Here is a 24,745-nt window from a genome sequence, read left to right on the forward strand (position 1 = left end):
AAGTAGTTCAATTTTAGTTGTTCAAAAGAAAATAGATTTATTCTACAAAGTTTTCTTATGCCGTAGCCATTTCCTATTTCATAGGCACTGTGACACCTGGGTTGATGTTGGTACTTTCTTCTTCAAACTAGGGGTGGTATTCAATGCTAGTCCTACTCAGGGTACTAGACATGACTAACTTAGGTTCATTAATTTCAGTGGGTCTACTCTGAGTAGTTGAATGGAACCTTTGGCCTTTCCCCTCATGCTTCTCCTACTCAACTCCTTCATTGTTTACACCTTCCTCTCAGCTAGATCATAGGCCCAATTGTTAAGTAGCAACCATCGTGTCCAATAATAATAATAATAATAATAAATTTAATTTCTTCGTCGCCTATCTGGCCAATGGCCACTCTAGGCGACTTACAAAATTATTAAAATACAATTAATAAAATACAGTAATACAATAAAAACAATAGATCTACAACAACAATATTAAAACTGGGTAGGAGGCATTACAATTATATCGATTAACCCTCCCCGGATACCCCAAAGGCCTGCTGAAAAAGCCAGGTCTTTAAGGCTTTCCGAAATACATTTAGGGAAGAGGCATGCCGGAGATCTTGTGGGAAGGAGTTCCAAAGAGTGGGGGCCGCCACTGAGAATGCCCTCTCTCTTGTACCCGCCAATCTGGCTGTTTTTGTTGGCGGGATTGAGAGAAGGCCCTGTGTGGCCAATCTTGTCGGGCGGCATAATTGGTGGCGTTGAAGGCGCTCCGTGAGATAAACTGGGCCGAAACCGTATAGGGATTTAAAGGTCAATACCAACACCTTGAATTGGGCTCGGAAAACAACTGGAAGCCAGTGTAGGTCAAACAACACTGGTGTGATGTGATCTCGGCGGCGACTATTCGTAAGTAGTCGAGCCGCCGCATTTTGTATCAGTTGTAATTTCCGGACCGTTTTCAAGGATAACCCCACGTAGAGCGCATTACAGTAGTCCAAACGAGAGGTGATCAGGGCGTGTACCACCAGTGGGAGTCCAACTCTTGTGACCCAGATTATGAGTGGCAACCTGGATGCTAACAGAGAAGGGAGAGGCAAGTCAGATCTGGAAGGGGGGGGGAAGTAGCTCAAGAAGACATGGTCACTACCAACAAGCCAGAGACTCCTGATCTGGATTCCCCTGAGGAACTGGCACACTCACCATGAAGGGCCTTGTGCTTCCCAATGCCCATTTGCAAACATAGGCAATGTACCCAGTGGCAGGTAGCAGAGGGGGGCAACAAAGCATTAAGTTCCAGGCCAGAGGAACCTTTAAGACTCTTACTACCCAGAAAGAAGGCAGAACCCAGAAGATGTAGCTTGTGCAGGACAAACCTTGTCAGAGCAAGCTGTCAGCTTGGAGCTATCAAAGGTCCTGCTGTAACTGGATTGTCTACTTTCCTGTCTGACTGCCTGATACAAGGCAGTCATCCATTGCTCTGACACCCACGGAGGCCTGCTGTAACAACTTTGCAAGGGCTTTAGGGACAAAATCATTCAGATTCAGACAGAATTGGATGTCACAGTTTCAACAAGTCCAGTGGAGGCATCCAGAGCACTCTGTTCCACCTGTAGCCCTGAGAGCTTTTTTGCTATAGGGCGGTCTAGAAACGTAATTAAATAAATAAATAAAATAAAAAATACTGAATCAGTTTCTATTATTGCTACCTGAAGATGTGAACAAACTGCTTGAAGAAGTGCAGCTAACCATCTGCCTCTTTGACCCTTGCCCATATTGGCTTCTTAGAGCTAGCCACAGGGGGTTGACTGGGTGGTCCAGGGAGTGATCAGTGCTTCACTGGAGGAAAGAGAGGTACCATCAGCCTTGGTGGTGTGTTCCCTCCTTAAGAAGACCTCCCTGGATGCAGAAGTGTAAAACGTATATTGCCTAGTGGCAAACATCCCCTTTTTTGGACAAGGTCCTTGAGAAGATGGTGGCAGTTCAGCTTCAAACATGCTTGGAGGAAACTGATTACTTGGATCCATTCCAGTCTGCCTTCAGGCCTGGCCTTGGCACTGAAAATGCCTTCATCATCCTGGCTGATGACATTGGTTGGGAGAGAGATACAGGGAATGTGACCCTGCTTGTTCTCCTTGATCTTTCAGCAGCTTTTGATACTGCTAACCACAGTGTCCTTTTGGGGGTTGGGGGCACTGGGCTGTAGTGGTTCTGCTTGTACTGCCAGGGTCTCTTCCAAAAAGTAACTGTGGGAGACTACTGTTCAGCATCATAGGAGCTGCCGTCTGGTGTTCCTCTAGAGTTCCATCCTGTCCCCCATGTTATTTAACATCTATATGAAGCCACTGGGAGCTGTCATCAGGAGATTTCGAGTGAGGTGTCATCAATATGCAGATGACACCCAACTCTATCACTCTGTTCCATCTGAATCAGAGGAGGGAATTTAGTTGCTGGACCAGTGCTTGGAAGTGGTGATGGGCTCAATGTGGGTCAATAAATTGAGGCTGAATCCTGAAAAGACAGAGGTGTTACGTGTCCAAAGTTCTCATGTCTGGGAGGTGAGGAGGCTGTCTGTTCTGGACAGGGTTGCACTCCTCTTGAAGGAGCAGGTCCTCAGCTTGGGGATAGTCCTGGATCCAGCATTATCCTTGGAGGCTAAGGTGGACTCACTGGCTAGGAGTGCCTTTTTGCAGCTCTGCTGGTTCTCTGGCTTTGGCCCCTTTAGGACAGAGATGACCTGGCTACAGTAGTCCATGTTCTTGTAACTTCCAGATTTGATTTTTTCAATTCACTGTATGTGGGGATGCCCTTGAAGACAACTCAGAAACTTCAGCTGGTCCAAAATGCAGCAGCCAGGTTACTGGCTGGGTTTGCTTTTAGATCTCATATAACTCCTCCGTGGCACAGAGTGGTGAGCGGCGGTAACGCAGCCGAAGCTCTGCTCACGGCCGGAGTTCAATTCCAACGAAAGGAGGAAGTCAAATCTCCGGTAAAAGGGGTCGAGGTCCACTCAGCCTTCCATCCATCCGTGGTCGGTAAAATGAGTACCTGGCATATGCTGGGGGGTAAAGAAAGGCCGGGGACGGAACTGGCAATCCCACCCCATATATATGGTCTGCCTAGTAAACGTCGCAAGACGTCACCCTAAGAGTCAGAAACAACTCGCACTACAAGTGCGGGGACACCTTTACCTTTTGCTTTTAGATCTCATATAACTCTTGTTTTAAAACATCTGCATTGGTTGCCAGTTTGTTCCTGGGCCTAATTTAATATGGTCACCCTAGTGTTTAAAACCCTAAATGACTTAGGTCCCAAGTATCTAAAAGACTACCTCCTTCCCTACAGACCCTTTCCGATGTTGAGACCAGCTGAGGGGGCCTTTTTGGCAGTTCTGCCACACTCAGAGCTTGGGGGGGTGGCCCAAGAGAGGGCATTCTCTATGCTGGTCCCTAAATTGTGGAACTCCCTCCCCACCAATGTACATCTGGCAACCTCACTGTACAGCTTCAGGCAAATGCTGAAGACACACCTCTTTTATCCTGGCCTTTGACACATGAGATGTATATTGTTAGGATCCACCTTATTTCGTGATTCTGGTTGTTTTAAATTGGTTTTAACACTGTATTTTAAGGTTATCGTAACCCGCCCTGGGACCCCTGGGTGAAGGGCAGTCAATAAATGCTAATTAGCTAATGCTAATAATTATAAATAGTGGGTAGTGTTTTGAACTTAGAATAGGGAGACCAGGATTTAAGTCCTTATTCAACCATGAAGCACAACTGATGAGTTTGGTCTGGTCACCAACTCATGGTTCACAGTCACCGGCATTTCTTAAACAGGGTCAGATAGCGGATGAAGAGAAGAGGAGATGCCACCCCACAGGCCAATCAACAAGCTGCAAGCTGGGATGGGTAAATAATCTGCTCTAGTTCCCAGTCTAGATGGTCTAGACAACAGAATTTGGAATGGTGTGCCGTTTGTGCCAAGGGCCTGAAAGGAAAGATTAAACAAAAAAGTGTTAGTTAAAGGAAGAATGGTTTTTACCATCAATAAACACTTCTTTAGGCCAGAAGAAACTTAGGGATAAGTTCACTTGAGGGATCATAGGGCTAACTTGAGTTGACTTTCTCACTCCACTGCAGTCTTGCCTGCTAATTCTGTCTTCTTTTCCTGGTGTCTTTTAGTGCCCATGTTATCTTTTGTTCCAAAGCCTGTGGGTTGAGGTAGCCTCGATGTGAAGTTCAGCTCTTGACAATAAAAGCATCACAATGAGAGGAATGAAAGAAGACAAGACTTAAAGGAAATAGCAGGATCAGAAGGAAAGAGGAGGTCAAGGTCATCATGGACTACAGGAAATGAGAGGACAGAAAAGAAAAGCTGAACCAGAATAGCAAGTTCTGTAACTTTTTCAGACAAGGAATGCAGTGAGAAAAAGGACAAATACTTGGGAACTGAAGCAAACCTGAATAATGAGCGTAGTTTGTTCTTCTGTTCAATGATGCTTTTTGTGGGGAAAACTGAAGCACAAGTAGGTTATCTTGATAGGTCTGTGGAAAAGTTGGGACAGAAACTAGATGTTTCTTGCAAGGCTATCTGAACTTATTTGATGCCTCATATAAATATAAATCATAGTTATAGGATTTTCCTTGAATCTGAAGAGAGACTAAAAACAGCTTTACCTGAAAATACAGGAGAGTGTTCCAGGATACACTGACAAATGAGGAGTTCGATTCAAATCATAACCTCATGCTAGTTATCACTGAGTTAAGATTGTGAAGCTATTAAACCATTCCTATTTCTACTAGTGAGCCACTGAGGACTGGAAGAAGCACTATCCATCTAAAAATCTATGCTCATAGTGGAGTTACAATATCAACCACCCCTTATAGGTGTGCAGTAATAGTGCTCAAGATTGGACAAGCCTAAGATAAGTACAGAAGGAATGGGAGTTTGGCTTTGGCTGGGTAAGGATACACAGCCCCTTAAACGCTGCCATTTCCAAGCTTCCTGACACTGAACTGAGTATCCACTTCTTCAAGGGATCATTTGTTCCCCTTGAAAGTGGAGAGGAATTTTCTGCTCCCTTTTTGGGTGGAGGGCGTTCAGGTGAATTTCACAGTTTTCAAGTGGTGAAGATTAGCTTACCTTATTCAGGTGACTGAGGTCTTCTCCCACTCAGTTTTTTTTTTAACTTTGGGGGGGGGGAACTGCCTGGAGCAGACATGAGGAAAGCTAGAAGCCTCCCAATCTGGCCAATGTTCCTGTTGGGGACATTCTGAGCAGTCACTGGAAACCAATGGAATTTGCCTGTCCCCTATCCTTGGGGGGCCTTCTATTTTCACCAAACCAACTATTGGTTCAGCATCATTCCTAACAGCTTCAATGTCCAGGTATGGCCACTCATGCACTAGCTAGCCATGACATGAGGAAGGGGCTGTAGCTCAGTGGTCAAGTATCTGCTTTGCATGCAGAAGGTCCCAGGTTCAATCCGTGGCATCTCCAGATAGGACTGGGAATGTCTCCTGCCTAAAACCCCAAAGAGCAGCTGTCAGTCAGTATAAACAATACTGAGGTAGATGGAATAAAGGTCTGACTCATTGTAAGGCTGCTTCCTATGTTGCCACGTAGATATCCTAATGTTTGACCTATGCCTTTTGGTGAAAGATGATAATGAGTGTGCATGCTTAAAAGTGAAGTATGTAAATGAACAAGCTATTAAAAAGAAACCATGAGCCTCCAGAGCTTTCTTCTACTAAAATGAGCTGCCCTGCACTTTGCAGCACTTGAGGGAAGAGTGTCAAGCAATATCTTACTGCAGTGATGCAGCAGGTAGACCTGGATTTCAAGACATGGGCTCAACTTGCAAACTTTGTCATTCACTTACTTTGTACCATTGGGTCATTCACTACTTACAGCCTCAATACAGCAACTGTAAAGTGGAAATAATAGTTCAGTTCTTCACTAAATCTTTATGAAGGTGAACTCAATAAAGACTGTAAAGCAAACAACAAAGAGTAGTATTGAGCAGTAGGGACAAATAGTAGCAATGGCAAAGGTCAGTCCCTAACTTAAATTCCAAAAATGATGTGTTTAGTGCAATAAGACTCAATCTCATAGAGTCTTAGAAGAGCCATACTGGAACAGATCGAAGGTCCATCTAGTCCAGAATCCTGCTTCCATAGTGGCCAACCAGATGCCTCCAGAAAGCCGACAAGAGGGATATGTTATTTCCAGGAACTGGATATGAGACATGCTAACGCCGAATATGAATGTTTTATTAACTGTCAGGGCTCTAAAACATTGATCGACCTAATGTCAAATTGCCTTTTAAAGCCATCTTTTAAAACAGATGGCCATGACCTGGCATAAGGCTTGCAAAGCCTTTGTGCAGCACTTCCAAACTGCCCGACAACAGCTTGTTGTGTGAGGGATGTCCTTATGATGTCAGATGATTGACAGATAGGGATGGAATCTGCCCACTGCCACCCATCTGCCCCACGCATGCCCACCTCTGCACCATGGAGGAGGAGGCAGGAGAGGAGTCCCCTTTCCAGCAGAATGAGAGAGCAAAGGCCATGGCAAACACCTCCCTGAGCAGGGACAGATAGCAGAGGATGAAGAGGAAGGGGAGGTGCCATCCCATTGGCCAATTGACAGGCTGCAGGCTGGGATGAGTGACTAATCTGCTTAGTCCTGACCACTAGAGTCAGAATTAAGTGGATTTTTTGCCCATCCCAGCATGCAGCCTTTTGCTTGCTCCATGGGGTGGCACCTCCTCTTCCTCTTCTGTAGTCTGGGCCTGCTTGGGGATGTTGGCACAGCTTCCGCTTTATTGTTCCACCGGGGGGGAGGGTTCCTGTCCTATCTCCTCCTTCTCCATGACCCTTTTGGCACCAGGCAAATATCTTTTTATTTCCCTCAGCTTTTTACATGGAATTTTAACCCTACTGACTGTTTTATGATGCTTTACAATCTTGTTGCTTTTAGCTTATTTTATTGTTTTGGTATTTACATTTTAATTGTTTTTCTTTTTTCTTTTTATAAGCCACTCCAGGGAATATGATTGAAGGGTGGTATTAAAAAATTCTTTAAAATATTTATTAGAAATGAATTTTAGTCACAATTTCTCCTTTTGAAACATGCCTTTTTTGTCACTGTGAAGAATTTAATTTGTTTTCTTGGATGCCAAAGCCCGCTGCCTACCTTGTTAATTTAGGACAGGTGTGTGTGTGCGTGCGCACGTGCATGCATGCTTGTTTTCTACAGCATTCTTATTAACATCTTCAAGGGGGACTTGAGAGCATATCAGATTATATTAATATTCTACCTGGCGGCAAATGCTTTCTTTCTGCCCAATGCAATTTTCTGGAGCCTTTGAACCACTCTGTTTTGCATTTAACAGCAGTACATCATCATTATTGGTGTTCCTGGACTAAGATGCAACATCTGTCAGTGTCCAAATTGCTCTTTTATTTCTGTGGTGCGAGAACCCATTTTGGCTTAGAAACTGGCCAAATGGACTAAAGTCTGCTTGGAAGGAGATTTTTGTCTGAGTTTTGTTTTGTTTTTTAAGGAAAAAAGTAAGAAAGAAAACATGCCATTAGCTGTGCAGGAGGAGAACTCTGGCCTGCTTGTGAAATGCTTAGTGAGTTAAAGAAAATAATACAAGTGGCAAGAATTGTAAAACACTTTGGACACTAACACATTAATCCTCCATCCCACTGAAGGCCAACTGAGGGGAGGTTAGAAAGGGACAGAAGTACCCCTCCACCAGCAGAGAGTTCTGCCAGCGGTGCAGCAGATCAACCACCAGTGGCATTCACGCCAGCAGTAGGGGCTGAAAAAGGATGATCCAGGGATCGCTTTCAGTTCTACCAGCTTAAACGTTTTGTTGTTTCCCTAACACACCCATGGACTGGACCCCTGACCTATGCCAGCCTGGAGCTGGTGTAGAAAATTTCCCACCTTGTGGTGTCCGTGGCAGAGAAAAGAGTAAAACAAAAAAGAACCACTGAAGGAAAAAGAAAAAGCCATCCCCAACTTGGCCAGAGCAAACTGGAGGGGTGTGTTTGTGGTGTTGCCACAACCACAGGTTTGTCTCTGTCTCTGCATCTCACAAACTTAGGATTGTTCCATAAAATTGATCAAGATGTTATAAAATGCAAGATAATAGTAATCCTAAGAATAACTATTATAATTTCCTGAAAGAGTATCCATGCTGGTTCCCTAATTTCGGGGAGGATGGTTTTCATAGTGTACTAAAAATATCAACATTCTGTGTGAAGGTAACAAAAATTTTGCACTAAGAAAGGATGAATTCTGTAACACTATCAATTATGTAATTTAAGTACATGTGTTTATATGTGCTAACAATGCATAATTCTGCTTCTGTAAGTTGTAATAAGTGAAGGCTATTCAAGGCACAGAGATCTCACCCCCTGTTCACTGGAAGTCATACTCAGCCTTCCTCAGAGCAGCGCACTGGTCAAGCTGACTTAGTTGTAGAAGCTTCTTCTGAAGAGATGTTCAAAGCAAGGTTGTGAAAATGTTTATCTGGGATGCTTCATGCAGTAGCTGGTCCTTCCAAGTCTAAGATTCTATGCCATTTCCTTACTTCAGCTTGATACAGAAATGTAAATGGACAAAAATTAAAGATACTTTCCACACCATATATTTAAAACACTCTTTTACCAGTTTAACAGTCATGGCTTCCCCCACAAACATCCTAGAAGCTGTAGTTAGTTAAGGGTGCTGAGAGTTGTTAGCAAGACCCCTCATGGAGCTACAGGTCCCAGCACCCTTAACAAACTACAGTTCCCAAGATTCTTTGGGGTAAGCCATGACTTTTAAAGTGGTATGAGAGTGTTTTAAATGTATGGTGTGCATGTTACCTAAGCTTTTATCCATTTCACAAAAGGTGATGTGCATACCTTCATGAGTCTGTTTTCTACTTAGATTCCTGCTGGATTTTTTAAACCTTTTTGCTTTGTGACTCAAATAAAATATCTCAATCCTTTAATATTTGGTCTGGGAAGCAGCATCAAAGAACTAGTTCACATACTCCTTTCCTGGCCAATATGTGCATATAATCTTATGCCACCAGTGCAATATTAGAGAAGAGCATTCCCGTGAGTTCATGGTGTCTGTTCTGTGCACAGGAAAAATGACTATTAAATTAATTTCCTGTTCAGCAGACAAGGAACTCTGCTGTCCCACAGGTTACTTCCTTTCACATTATACTGCTCTTGTAATTAGACTGTTTGTATGAGCAGTTACTCATGTTGCCTAGGAAAGACAACATATGAACCAGTTCAGAGTCATGCTAAGTAATTCTGTAATAGCATATTCTTCCTTAGGATGGCTTTGGAAAATGGGGGAGAGTTCACCAGAGCATTACATTTCTACATTTTGTGCTTCCAATGTAACATATAGAGAGGAAATTCTTGTATCACCCTCATGTTGATATGCATGAGGCATACTCTCATTTTATGACCATGCACTGGGCAGATGTATAACGTCCTCCTTCAGATGTCACACTAGAATAATAAAAAGCATGGACATGTGAATCACTTTGTGATGCGTCCTTCCCTGGCTCTCCCTGTCAGGTTCCTACCTGCTCGTGGTTACTGCCTGTCTCTAGGCACCACCAGGGACTCCACCAGTCCGGACCGCACTCTCTTATGGTTTACGTATCCGCTCTAGCACAGATCTCAACAGATCCCCCTGCTAGGCAACCACCAGTAACGTCCCAATACTAGTATTCCCAGAGACTCTGAATACTGGTATTGTTATTCTCTTCACCGCTGCCACCATTTGTTACAGTTCCCCTTCAGCCTTGGTCATTACTTTACCCTCCCTTCTGGTCTGTGAAACTCCAGCCAAGGATCAGGCCTTTGGTAAACCAAATTAAGTATTTATTAAAGATAACAAAGCTAACAAGATTAACAAGATTTCTTCTTAAGGCACATAAGCATATGGTTTTACTCAATACTAATCTGAACTCCACCTCCCTCCTGGCAAACAACTCTCTAAACCCCACCAAGCAACCCACTCTTTCTCTTCTCCCCCCCCCAGATTCCACTCTCACTCTTCCTTTTATGCATTCAGCCATCTTAAACACTCAGCCAATCATCTCGCATTCTACTGCCCATTCACTCCCCCTCTTTCACTCCACTTACCATGTATCTTCTAAAACAACAACACTTACCATATATACATTAATATAGGAACATCACATTTCCCCCCCCCTTAAACAACAGCAGAGTATTATTCCTGTTCCAGGATTTATACGTCGCGTTAACAAATAAAAGTCTCTATGGGGAAAATGTCTTTCTTTGTTCCTCTGTCTGGTCACGTCACTGCAGTCCCAGCCACTTGCCTGGAAAGTCCATCGGCCAGTACATTGTCCTTGCCTTTGATGAACTGGAAGTCCACTTGATAGTCCTGTAGGGCCCAGGACCACCTCTGCAGCATAGTGTTATGGTTTTTCATAGTCTGCAACCATAACAAGGCCCGATGATCCGTAGTCACTGTGAATCTTCGTCCCCACACGTATGGGCGCAACTTGTTCAGTCCCCACACGACCGCTAGGCACTCCTTCTGGACCGACGAATAGTTTTTCTCCCTCGGCGTCAGCTTGCGACTCAGGTACGCCACTGGATGTCTGGTGCCTTCTCTCTCCTGTAGCAAGACGACTCCCAGCGCGAGGTCCGACGCATCTGTAGCCACGATGAATGGTTGCTCATAGTCTGGTGCTATTAATATGGGTCCTTGGCACAAGGCTTGCTTCAGTAGATCAAAAGCCTTCTGACATTCATCCGTCCATACCACACGCTCAGAACACTTCTTCTTTGTTAATTCATGCAAGGGGGTTGCTATTTCCCCAAAATTTCTCACAAACTTCCTATCAAATCCAGCCACACCCAGAAATGCCCTTACTTGTTTTTTGGTTAAGGGGATCGGCCACGCTTGTATTGCTTTCACCTTGCTCCGTAAGGGGGTGATTTTCCCACTCCCCACCTTATGTCCTAAATAGATTACTTCCTTTAGGCCAAACTGGCATTTCTTAGCTTTTATTGTGAGGCCTGCTTTTCTTAAGGCCTCCAATACTGTTGTCAGGTGTTGGACATGCTCAGGCACCGACTTGCTAAAAATGGCCATGTCATCGATATAGGCTACTGCAAAATCTGACATGCCTCGCAACACAGTATTGATTAGCCTCTGAAATGAACTTGGTGAGTTCCTTAGTCCCATGGATAAGGTCACAAACTCATATAACCCATCTGGTGTACTGAAGGCAGTTTTGGCTCTGGATTGCTTGTCTAGTTCCATTTGCCAAAATCCTTTACAGAGATCTAGTGTAGAGATAATGGTTGCTGCCCCTAATAACTCTAACATAGCGTCTACCCTAGGCATAGGATACGCATCTGGGACAGTAATTTTATTGATTAGCCGATAATCAATGCAAAACCTTGTCGTTCCATCTTTTTTCGGAACCAGGACAATACTTGAGGCCCAGGGACTGATGGATTCCCTGATCACTCCTAATTCCAGCATCTCTTCCACCTCCTTTTTGATCTCATTCAAAACTTTCCCATTCGCACGGTACGGAACAGATCTGATTGGGGCATGATCTCCAGTATCAATGGAATGTATAACTATACTGGTTCGGCCAGGTTTGTTGCTAAAGAGATTCCTATAGGTTTTCAAAACTCTCAGAATCTCTTCTTTTACTTCCTCCTCTACCTCCTCTGACCATTCCACTTGATCTACCCCTCCTTTGTCTTTGCTTTCCTGTACCAAATCTGGAAGTTCAAGCCCACTTCCCTCAGGTAATAAGGTAACTTGCAACACCTGTGCATCCCTGGTATGGTAAGGCTTCAACATATTTACATGAACCACTTTGCTTTTGTTTAATTGGTCTGTGGTGATTACATATGTCACTGTGTCAAGCCTTTCTCTGATGGTATATGGTCCTTCCCAGTTAGCCTGTAATTTGTCATGTTTCCTGGGTATGAACGCCATAACCATATCTCCCACATCATACACACGTTCTCTGGCTGTTCTGTCATACCAGTAACTTTGCTTCTCCTGTGCATGACTCAAATTCTCTTTCACTACTTCCATCATTGATGTTAATTTATTGCGGAATTCCAATACAAAATCTACTACAGAAGTTTTGTACTCTCCCAGAGTTCCTTCCCATGAATTTTTTAGCAGTTCCAAAGGTCCCCTCACTTTTCTAGTGAACATGAGTTCAAAGGGTGAGAAGCCTGTTGACTCCTGAGGGACTTCTCTGTATGCAAATAAGAAGCATCCCAACCGTTCATCCCAGTCTTGTGGGTGATCTTGAACATAGCTTCTTATCATGCCCTTCAAAACTCCATTGAATCTCTCAGTTAGCCCATTAGTGGCGGGATGGTAAGTAGTGGTCTTTAGATGTTTTAGACCACAACATTTCCACATACATTGCATCACTTCTCCCATGAATACACTGCCTTGATCTGTCAGCACTTCATGAGGGAAACCCAGCCTCATAAAGATTTTTAATAAAGCCTCTGCCACTACAGGGGCTTCTACAGATCTCAGTGCTTCTGCGTCTGGGTACCTGGTGGCAAAATCCACCACCACCACTAGATATTTCTTGCCATGCCTTGTGGGTTTGGAAAAAGGGCCCACCAAATCTATTCCCACTCTATAAAAGGGTTGTCCAATTATAGGAAGGGGCTTTAAGGGTGCCTTGGTCTTTACTCCACTCTTTCCCACCTTTTGGCATATTCCACAAGATAGACAATGTTGTTTTACATCCTTGGAGATATTTGGCCAATAATAATGTGCAGCCAATCTCCTCTTGGTCTTTTTTATTCCCAGATGTCCTGCACATGGGACATCGTGGGCTACCTCTAGCAATCTGGTTCTGTATTTGCTAGGTACTATCAATTGCTTCACTGGTTCACATTCATCCTTTCTCTCAGCAGGCATCCACAGTCTATATAAAATCCCATTCTCACACACAACTTGATTCCTCAGTTTGTCAGTGAAAGGAATCTGTTGGGTCAGCGCTTGTTCCTTTATCTGCTTCAGACTTATATCTTTATGCAGCTCTTCCCTGAATTGATCTGCTTCTTCCCCAGAGACCACTTGATACAGTTTGTCTTCTTCAGCAGGCCTGCTAGTGGTTGCTATGGTGACCTGAGGCTGGTTAACAGATTCCACCCTGTTTGTTTCAGCCCCCCTTAATATGGCTTCTTTTTCTCTGCCAATTTGCTGTCTGGTCACTACATATATTTTCCCCTGTGCCCCCATAACATCTCTTCCCAGTATTACTGGTTCTTGTTGCTGGGCATTAATACCAACTTTATACTGGCCCTTTCGGCCTCTCCATTCCATTTTCACTAGGGCCACAGGCAAACTCTCTGGTTGACCCCTCACTCCTTGGATAATCACTGTTTCCTGAGGTAATATTTCTTCAGATTTTATTAAATCTGGCCTCAGTAACGTCTGAGCGGCACCAGTGTCAAGCAATGCCCAATAAGTTGCCCCTTGTACACTCACTTCCTCTCTCAGACTTGAATCCAGGTCTGTTACTTCTGTCCAGTTTATCTGGCAAAACTGAACCTTTTTCGCTGCTTCTAAAGCCTTGGGCTCTGTTTTCACTGCCCTTGTCTGAGCAGGATTACTAATGGGGTTGGCAACCTCACATTGAAAACGTAGGTGCCCCGGTCTACCACATTTGTAGCATAATTTCTCCTCACTTTTAGGGTACACAGATCCACTCTGGGGTGTCCTGTGCCCTTCAGATTTTAATGGAGGACTCACTCGCTGTGGTACCACATCCCTTCTGCCAGCACTATATGGTCTGGGTTTAAACTCTCTTGATGTTTTCCCCACCCAGCCAGTTCTATTGGAGGCGAAGTGATCCGCCAACTCTGTGGCCTCCTGCACAGATGTAGGGGAACGGTCTTTGACCAGGAGCCTTATTTCTGGTGGTAACTGATGGTATAATTGATCCAGTATCATGAGGCTTTTCACCTCTTCCACTGACTGAGCTTTGGCACTACTCATCCACTTTCCAAATATATCCATCAACTTTGCTCCCAGTTCCACAAAAGACCTCCCTGTCTGTATCTGGCAGTTTCTGAAAAGCTTTCTAAAATAATCAGGCCCCAGTCTGAATCTTTTAAACACTGCTTCTTTGAATTCAGCATAGGTGACGGGCCTGTCTGAGGGGAAATATTGGTATACCTCAGCCAATTCCCCTTTAATCAGGTTTGATAAATACTGCATGTATTTATCTTCAGGTAGCCCCCACAACTGAGCTGCTTTTTCAAAGGTGCTGAGGTAAATTTGAGGATCTTGACCAGGCTCATAGACAGCAAAGTCCTTTGGAGTAATTTTTATTTTTGCTCCGTCTCTGTCTTTCCTTGTCTCCTCAGAGTGAAATTTCTCTCTATCAAATTTTAACTTTTCTACTTGTAATTCAGCATCCAATGCTCGTTGCTTCTCCCTCTCCTCAAACCCCAATCTCATTCTCTCAATTTCCAACTCCCTCTGTTTTTCCTTCTCTGCACCTTCCATCCTCAATCTCTCAGCTTCCATCTTCAATCTCTCAGATTCCAACTCCCTCTGCTTGTCTTTTTCCTCAGCCTCCCATCTTAACTTCTCTCTCAAGTACTCTATATAAGCGGGATTGCTTAAATATCCTTCTGGGGTCTCTTCCCTGACAGGTTGTTTTTGCTGGGCAGTAGCAAATCCTATAAGTGCTACCCTCAATTCATCTACCCCTTTACCCTCGTGAGGTAAATTGAATGTTATGCACTTCTCCACCAGCTCCTCTCTTTTCATTTTTATGTATTCAGCCATGGTGTTTGAGTTCACTCACTCTTTGCCACACACTCTTTGCCAGTCACTCTCACAGGAAATCTTGTTTTGTTATTTCTGTTTGCCACACCACTGTTCTGGATTCTCTAGTATTCGTATCTGGATTCTCTGTTGTTCGTATCCCACCGCTACTGCCACCACATGTGATGCGTCCTTCCTTCCCTGGCTCTCCCTGTCAGGTTCCTACCTGCTCGTGGTTACTGCCTGTCTCTAGGCACCACCAGGGACTCCACCAGTCCGGACCGCACTCTCTTATGGTTTACCTATCCGCTCTAGCACAGATCTCAACAGATCCCCCTGCTAGGCAACCACCAGTAACGTCCCAATACTAGTATTCCCAGAGACTCTGAATACTGGTATTGTTATTCTTTTCACCGCTGCCACCATTTGTTACAGTTCCCCTTCAGCCTTGGTCATTACCTTACCCTCCCTTCTGGTCTGTGAAACTCCAGCCAAGGATCAGGCCTTTGGTAAACCAAATTAAGTATTTATTAAAGATAACAAAGCTAACAAGATTAACAAGATTTCTTCTTAAGGCACATAAGCATATGGTTTTACTCAATACTAATCCGAACTCCACCTCCCTCCTGGTAAACAACTCTCTAAACCCCACCAAGCAATCCACTCTTTCTCTTCTCCCCCCCCAGATTCCACTCTCACTCTTCCTTTTATACATTCAGCCATTTTAAACACTCAGCCAATCATCTCGCATTCTACTGCCCATTCACTCCCCCTTTTCACTCCACTTACCATGTATCTTCTAAAACAACAACACTTACCATATATACATTAATATAGGAACATCACACACTTGCACATCTGTTCCCGTGACTTCCTCATAGCAAGTAAACCTCTTTCAGCTATAACAACATAATAATCTGCAGAGACCTGCCTCCAGTCGTTCACTGGATCTACTTGTAGTTTAAACTGACAGAACTCTACTTCTTTGCACATTACAAGAAGAGACTTATACTTTCAGGAAAGCCTGTGAACTCAGCTTGGGAGTGATATCAACATTCATAGATTGATTATCTCATTCTTCCAAATTCAGATCTGATAGAAGGATGTCTTCAAAGTTCTTGTTTCCTTGTAATGTGTTTTGTATTTAGATACATATGATAAATGGATTATTGGGAGATAATAATAAGTGGCAAGAATGTATATCAAGGGTGGGGAATTTTGGCCCTCCAGATGTTGCTGAACTACAACTCTCATAAGCCCCAGCAAGCATGGCCAATGGTCAGAGATGACAGGAGTTGTAGTTCAGCAACTTCTGGAAGGTCAACAGTTCCCCATCACTTATGTATATATAAAGGGAGAAAGAGTTTATTATATTGGCCACAAGTAGCAAAATTAAATCAATGGATGATGATGATATATGAATGATGAGTGTAGACTTTGCAATCTTTCCACTTACATGTGAAGATTCCCTCTGAACTATACCTTATTGTATAGACAATCTCCATTAATGTCTCTTCTCTCTGCCAAGAATCAGATTTTGACTCCAAAAATACAAGGGACTGAATGCACATTGAAGAGGCGGCTGATTCATACAGCTGTGCTTGAGGAGTCAACACATAGCCAGAGGTCACCCAAAGTGCCACTGCTATGATTTTCTTTCTGTTAGAGAAAGAAAGACCAACCTAACTAATCCAATCATTTCATGAACTATAGTTCAATGTAATGTTTCCTGTAAAAATATTTCTGCTTCCTGATGAAGTCTGTGTTATTTTCATCCAAGTTGCTGTATGGGAAATGATTATTTAAAATACAAAGCACATTTTAATGAAAGAGATTTTTGCAACTGGCACAGTTTCCTTTTCTACTGAATATTTTATGGATGCAGTGATAATGAGAAACTTGTCCTTTAACTCAGTCTTGTCCATGAAGTATGGAGATGAACGCATTCTCATGCACATGTTCTTAAAGCATTCTGAATAAAGGGTGAGATAAATGGGGGAAAATAAAGTTAAAAAGGAATATGAAAAGATGATAATGCTGCTATTACCTGAATTTTCAAATGTCCTTTGGTTTTTTCCTATTTTTTTAAAGGTTATAACACTGAAAGATGCTTTCTGCAAAAACCAAAATAACAATAATAACAAATAAACTTAAACTTAAATTTAAAATCAAATTATTTAAAGATGTGGTGGAGACTAGTCATGCATTTCCTGGTTTTGAAGAAGGTCTAGATTTTGACTGAAACAGGCATTTTGAGTTTTCTTGCAGGGTTCCATGGCTTACGCATGAATATTATACATGTTTCAATGGAAGTAAATTGAATTAAAATTCATGGAATTTAAGCAAAATGATTTAGGACAACTCTACTAGATCTCTTGCCGACCTCACCCTCTGCTTGCCTATTCCTTACCAAGGCTTTCTAAAATACAGTTCACAGCCATGAATACCAAATGCCCCTTAGCATTTGCTATGTCATTTTGCAGCATACCATCTGTAAATCAGGGTGGACATTGCCATTTTGAATCTGTTTTCCAATCAATATCACTACAAACCCAAATGATAAAAATCCTTATTTCTTGGATTTCCTGCAAGAGGTTGGGAATGATCAATGTAACATAAAGTGTTCCCCTTTTATTTTGAGCAGTGTATACTTCCTCTCAAGCAACTAAAACAGGCGTCAAGACCAGTGGTAGCAGATAGGTTTGAACCGCAGACCGTTTAGGAACTAAACTGGAACCCAGTCCTTGAAGCCATTGCTTCAGCTCACCTGCTTGCTGGAATGACATCCCTAGAATGTGACACTAATATTGCTAACATTTGAGAACTACATTCTCAATCTCTTCACTGTCATCTCTGGAGACAGTAACTCTCTACAGCATTTCTCACTTTTCTCTTATTCTTATTTTTTAAAAAATACTTGAGGGTAGGGGAAGCTCATACATGTAAAGCTGCCTTATACAACTGATTCAGGCCACTAGTCCATCTCGCCCAGAAGGGTTTAGTCATACTAGCAGCAGCTCTTCGAGGTCTCAAGCACCTACCGCTGGAGATTTTAGCTGGAGATGCCAGGGATTTAACCTAAGAACGTCTGCAGGCAAAGCGTACACTGTACCACTGGAACTGTGCTATGGCTTTTCTCTCTTCTGCAGCAACTGAGTTCCAATAAGACCAATGAGAGGTTTACACATAAAAAGAATAACACTCATTTATTTGGTCCAGCATGAGGTTATTGGCCTCCTTTTTACTTTAGGCCTTATTCACTATTTTTACCTGATCAAGTCATAAATACTTGCAAAGACCTAAACTCATAAACAGCCAAGAATAGCTGATTCTCTTTGGCAACCTAATTTCCTCAATTTCTATATAGACATCTACATTCCTTATGCATGCATATTTTTAGTACGCTGTATACTGTATTTCTGCCTATCTAAGCTGGTTCAGACTCAGCAATTTCATCTTCCTCTTCATCATGTCCTTTTTTTAGTCCCTGTGCTGAACAGGCCTCAAGTCACCAGTGATTATACTACTACTACTACTACTACTACTACTATTATTATTATTATTATTAATAAGAATAATAAGAATAATAATAGATTGAGTTTTGGGTCTCCCTCTTCTGACCACTTACAAGGGATTGTCTTGCCAAATGGTCAATGGAGAGATTTCAAAGTAATTGCATTCTTGATCTCTTTTTATTAGAATTCAAATGATTCTGGATTGCTGGCTACATCCTTTCAGGTATATCCGCGTGCCTGAGGCAACCTTCCGTATCACTAATGCAACTGGAAGCATGATTGACAGAGCATATTTCCATGATTTTACATTGCCTTTCAAGTGTTAATAGCAGAAGCTATAGGACAGTGCCAGGTTGACACTGGGCCCAAGACACAAGTACCGCAGTGAGTACAAAGATGTGTCTGCAGTGCTTAATTAACTCTTACCTCAAAGAGGCCGCTGTTTGTAGCAGTCATGCATTTAATGGCCCACACCTAGGAAAGACTTTCATTCTCTCACATACAGGGAGAGTCTGAGCAGAGCAAACTTATTCCGAATCTGCTTGGTTGTCTCCCTGCAGCCAACAGGTCTTTTTGCAGCCAATTATGATCCTTGCCCTTTGCTCCAACTCCACTGCAGAGCCTTCACTTCTGAAATATCCTGGCAGGAGGTTTTAACGTGAAGCTTCCAGACAGTAGCCCTGCTTCATGTCTAAATTTAAAGAAAGAGATCTGACATCCAAATGTAAACTGTCTGCTCACGCTGCATAACACTCAAAATCAAACACTCAAATGCTCATTCAATGAGCGTGAAAGCCAGACTCAAGGTCTGAGCTGAACCTGGCCGACATGGCTGCAAACGCAGCTCCTTAACATCCCAAGATAGCAGGTCCCTTTGAGTCTTCGTATAAGTGACCCAGACATGTTTGTCATTACTGTGAGGATTAAGGAACAGAACTGTACCATTTTAAAAGAGGGGGAAATGACTCAACATATCTTCAGCTGAAGTACTTTCAGCTCCGCTTGTGCATCTGTAGTGCAGAAATTCACTACATTCCCTTCTGCTTCTGAACATTCATTCTGCTGCAGCACCTGTCTTTTTCAAGCTGCAATGACCTTGCTTGCTCCATTCACTGGCAGCAAGAGAGCATGGAGAGTTCCATCAGAGGCCAATGTAGCTCTCTTGTCTCCCCCGCCATGCCACTGTGACACCTGGTCACCACCACTCTCCACAAGCACTTTACAACAGCAAGAGCATTCACATGAAAGGAGATCTGTCAAACCTCAGGAGCAGAGAGAAAGCCTGAGCTACATAAACAGCAGAAGAATGTGGGAGTGAGCCAGAAGAGCTATGAGGTAGCAGAATGAATGGTGGACTATACCAGTTCAAACTGCAAATAGGGATCGCATGTTTGCATTGGTCCTCATACATAAATCTCATTGCAAGTAGAAAAATAGTTACATAGCAGGGAGTGGACTGGATTTAGGGATGGGGAAGAAATTCGATTTAGTTTGCTTTTAAAGCCAAATTTATCACATTCATAGAATCATATAATAGTAGAGTTGGAAGGGGCCTATAAGGCCATCAAGTCCAATCCCCTGCTCAATTCAGGAACCCAACTGAAAGCATACTCAACAGGTGACCATCCAACTGCCTCTTGAATGCCTCCAGTGTTGGAGAGCCCACTACCTCCCATGGTAATTAGTTCAATTGTGTACTGCTCATACAGGTAGGATGTTATTCCTGATGTTCAGTTGAAATTTGGCTTCCTGCAACTTGAGCCCATTATTCCAAGTCCTGCACTCTGGGACGATTGAGAAGAGATCCTGGGTCTCCTCTGTGTGACAACCTTTCAAGTACTTGAAGAGGGCTATCATATCTCTCCTCAGTCTTCTTTTCTCAAGGCTAAACACGGCATGCCCAGTTCTTTTAGTCTCTCCTCATTGGGCTTTGTTGCCCTCCTCTGAACCTGTTCCAGTTTGTCTGCATTCTTCTTAAAGTGTGGTGTCCAGAACTGGATGCAGTACACGAGATGAGGCCTAACCAGTGCTGAATAGTACCAAACTAATATTTCACGTAATTTGGAAACTATACTTCTATTAATGTAGCCTAAAATAGCATTTGCCTTTTTTGCAGCCACATCACACTGTTGGCTCATATTCAGTTTGTGATCAACAACAATCCCAAGATACTTCTTAAATGTAGTATTGCTGAGTCAATTATCCCCCATCTTATAACTGTGCATTTGTTTTCTTTTTCCTAGGTGTGCATCTTTCCACTTATCCCTGTTATATTTCATTCTGTTGTTTTCAGCCCAATGCTCTAGCCTATCAAGATCCCTTTGAATTTTGTACTTTCCAAAACAACATGAGAATTGAAACACAGACATTCTTCAAAATTCACACATCCAAATTTTGCAGTGTGATTCTTCAACTAAGCAATGTTTGCAAAAATGCATATATCAGAGGAAAGAGTATATAAAGATGAATATATTCATTAAAATAACATACAACAATGCATTTTATTAGGAGAAATTGCGTACTAGGCAAATTGTATATATATTAGGCAAAACTGCCTACAAAAATGTGTTTGGAGGAGAAATTGTCACTAAAATGCTGGATAATTTTCTTAAGGATTTTGTTTAATGCAATTGTTGCGGAAAACCCAAATGATAACTGAATTTAACATTGGAAAAATTAGAAACGGAGAGAACTGAAACAGACATATCCTTCCATCCCTAGCTGGATTAGAACCTTTTCTCCCTCTTGTTCTAAATTGTGGTGTGTTACTTGCTAGGGAACATGCAGACATTGTTATCTCCCACTGAAGTGGATTAGCATTTGGCAAATGCAGCCTCCATTTGGATACTTAGTAAAGGGCTTGTACGTAGGTTGTACCATTGGAATGGGAGCTAAGCCTGGTGACCCCAGCTGCAGATCATCAAGCCTTCTCCTGGGACCTGTTTCTAGTAGTTTCTCAGTATGATAAAATACTGGGAACTGGCTAAATAAGAAGACAGACAGATCAACTCTAGATTAATCATTTGTTACATTGGCCTACCAATGCCAACTGTGTAAGGAATATGAAAGGTCTTTGTCTTAAGGTTTTAATCACCTAATCTTCTAGAATTCCAGGAAATGAAAGGGTATTCTGTGCCACACTAAAGAAGAATAACAGTGTGATCCTATACATATCTACTCAGAATTAGTCCACTTCGTCCTATGGGACTCCCAGGTGTATGTGTATAGGATTACAGCTTTAATATACTTCTTCATGTTAATGTATATTTAAAGACCTTCATAAATAAAAACAAAGAAGCAAACCTAGGATGTTTTTTAACTATTTCATTGACTTTTCAGATTGTTTTTAAGCTGTTTTTTAAACTTTAAAGGCAACACTGATACTGCGTTCCAATTGGTAAAACAGAAAATCCCCTTCAAATATAACCGGCCCGTAGAGGAATGGCTGCAGGAAAAAGGTAACAGTTGTTAAAATTTTCATTTTAAATCCATTTGATTCTAAACCCTCATTTTAAAGCCTGCAAATAAATGTTTCTTAAATTAGAATTGCCTGCTGCACAAATGATTCTTTTAATTTTCATTGTGTCAACTTCCACCTGCCATATGTTGATAAATCATGCTATAATACATTGCTATTAAAATGAAGTTAAAGGGACTAAATTCTAAGCTTGCAATCCAAAAGCAACAAAGAAAGAAACAAAAACGCCACTTTAAACATAAACGACCACAAAATCAACGACATGTATTATGGCAATTTAACCACTACATGAACTTTTTTAAACAAAATATTAAAACTACATGTATATCTTTAGCATCAAAGTTGTCTTAGAAGTTGTTTGGAAAGTTTTTTTAACCTTTTTTTAAAACCTTTTTTTTCAACCTTTTAAAAATATTTCAGGCATAACTGTCATAATTATTATAATATAGCTAATCTGCTTTGGGTGCCCCCTACCACCCCCTAAGACCTGGGGAACAGCAAATTTTAATATTTGCATATAAAGCTCCCATAAAGAAGAGAGACAAAGTGGTAGGTTTCATGTTAAATGTGAATGATTTTGAAATGATAGATTCTCACTGTTCCAGTGATTCTTTTCCATGAGCTGTAGGGGAAATTGTGCATATGGCAAGTTGTTTCCTTTGCAGAACTCCTTTTGGAGTTCTGTTGCACATGGATAATGAACTAACCCCATGCAGAGATGCCGATAAGTTCATGCAGCAGAAGTTGTGTGTGCATAAATGAGAACAGTGATACAGTGTCAAAGCTTGGAAAGTTCATTTTAAAAAGGAGCTAGTTGTAGATCAAGTTCAGCATGTCCAAAAAGGAACTAATTCCAGTTCATGATTGTCTCTTTAGAAAAACAAACTAATTCAATTCACATTCAGCTCACAGTTCAATTCACCTTCACCCAAATGATCCTCAGCAAAAAAACCCAACAGCATTCAGAATGTTGCAAGCTGCTGTGCTGTATAAAATATTATTGAGAAGGCTAAGAAAACATCAAAACAAACACACAGTGGAATGTCAATTATTTAACATTTCCCCCAGCATTTACAATCTGTAAGAGTATTAAAAATACATGTAAGAGAATGAACTTGAAGATGATTTAATTATCGTTCAAAGTTCTATTGTTCAAAAAACAAATTTAATTCATGTTCAGTTCACCCGGCAATTATGGGAACTACTTTCAGGTGTAGTTAGATATTTTTGAACTAATTCAGTGAACTTCAATAAACTGAGCAAGTTAATTCCAAGCACTATGTAGTGTACTCAAATGTTGCCTCAATGTGGGAGATGCAGCAGAAAGCAACAGGGAACTCTTTCTGGGTTAAAATCCAGTGGCAAGCCAGGAAAGTAAACTCCTTCCAGGAACAGGTACTGAGAGAAGGGGGAAAGTGGAAAGAACTTCACCCAGTAACCACAGGGTGAGCTCAATGATAAAAGAGTCTCAGACCTCCTATATTAGGAGCCAGGGACTCACCAAGACCTCTCTGAAGGAAAGACAAGGTTTTGGAGCTCTGAGAGCACTCATAAATTGGTTGCTCTCATCTGGAGGAGATTGCAGAACATGAAGGATGCTACATGCATATCTAACTGCAAATATGAATCTATGTCAAAGAAGCATGCATGTATGGACACATCATGGGCATCTTTGGATTGAGCCCAAGTTGTAGATCAAATAGTACCTGCACTTTGACAGTAAATGACTCCAGTTATTTTCACAGATATGTAGAGCTCAGCAGGCAAAGCAAATAAGCACATGGATGTGTTCCAGTTGTTTAAAAGAGACATGAACATGTGCTTATGTGCTTTCCAGTGGGAGAAGAATGGGAAAGTGCTGCCTCATAGGAGCATGTTCCAAAGGGTATTGAAATTAACAGAAAACTTATACAGAGGATGTTAGATGCCCCTAAATCTTACTGAAATCAATTAGAGCGCAAGCCAATTGTTCCATTCAATTCAGATGTCAGGATCAGGTATTTTTGTATACACATTAGAATTTTTTTTCTGCACAAAGCTGTTCTCACCACATTAGAGGTCATTCCTGAAGGTCCCCAGCTGGCAACTGTATGTTAGGTGGTATATAGGCCACAGTTAGGAGAGGGCTTTCAAATTCACTGCATGCAGATCTTTGAATCTTAATCAACTGGATTAAGATCTCTAATTTTATCTAGATTGTGCTCAATAAATACAGAGACTTTCTATCAAGTATTACATACTATATTGAAGATTGACACACACACACAACTTAATCTCCTTACCATCAGGCCAGGTTGAGCACTGGCCGAGGGTCCCTGCAATCCAGAAGGGTCGAGCTCCTACTCACAATCTCTGCTAGCATCGGGTCATGGGATGAATCACTCCCAGTGACCTGATGCTGCCGTGGATTGCAGAGTGGGAACTCCACCCTCCCAGGCAACACCCCCCCATGCAGGTGGCATGGGCTTCAATAGGCCTGCCCACTCCACTTACCTCCTGTGTTACTGTGTCAGCATGTTGTGCTCACATGCTTGCCATCACCCAAGATGGTGGGGGGGGGCATACCAAAGTGGCTGACTCCCCCAACACTATCTGGGTGATGGCAGGCTAGCACACTGACATGGCAACATGGGAGATGGAGCGGGTGGGCCTATTTATGCCCCTGCCACCTGCATTGGGAGGGGGTGTTGAGGAGTATGACTACCCGTGCCTAGGTGCCGGCTCTGCTTGCCATAGCTTATATCTGATTTAAAAACATTATGGCTCCAAATTATGAAGTTTAGGAAAATCCAAACCAAACTTTAATTGTTGTTTTAAAAAAGAAAGAATGACCATCTCGGGGGGTGGGGGAGACTGCTCTCTTCAGATCTATTGACATCAGAGTTTTGTTTTTTTTAAAACAAACAACCCAATCTTCACAAATCCCCTC

At 42.3% G+C, this 24,745-nt stretch overlaps 1 protein-coding gene across 6 annotated transcripts in view; it reads left to right on the top strand.

Moving 5' to 3' along the window:
* The window catches only part of NRXN3 (neurexin 3), a 1,913,991-nt gene that overhangs the window by 1,630,894 nt on the left and 258,352 nt on the right, over positions 1-24,745 (top strand). For 2 of the 6 annotated variants that reach the window (XM_061611875.1, XM_061611876.1), the window contains exon 4: positions 21,710-21,796. The exons of the other annotated variants lie outside the window; for them this stretch is intronic. In XM_061611875.1, the coding sequence (XP_061467859.1) occupies positions 21,710-21,796 (87 nt within the window). The remainder of the gene's footprint in view (positions 1-21,709; positions 21,797-24,745) is intronic. 6 annotated transcript variants of the gene reach the window in all.

Source organism: Rhineura floridana, chromosome 2, assembly GCF_030035675.1.
Source record: "Rhineura floridana isolate rRhiFlo1 chromosome 2, rRhiFlo1.hap2, whole genome shotgun sequence".
Taxonomy (NCBI): Eukaryota; Metazoa; Chordata; class Lepidosauria; order Squamata; family Rhineuridae; genus Rhineura; species Rhineura floridana.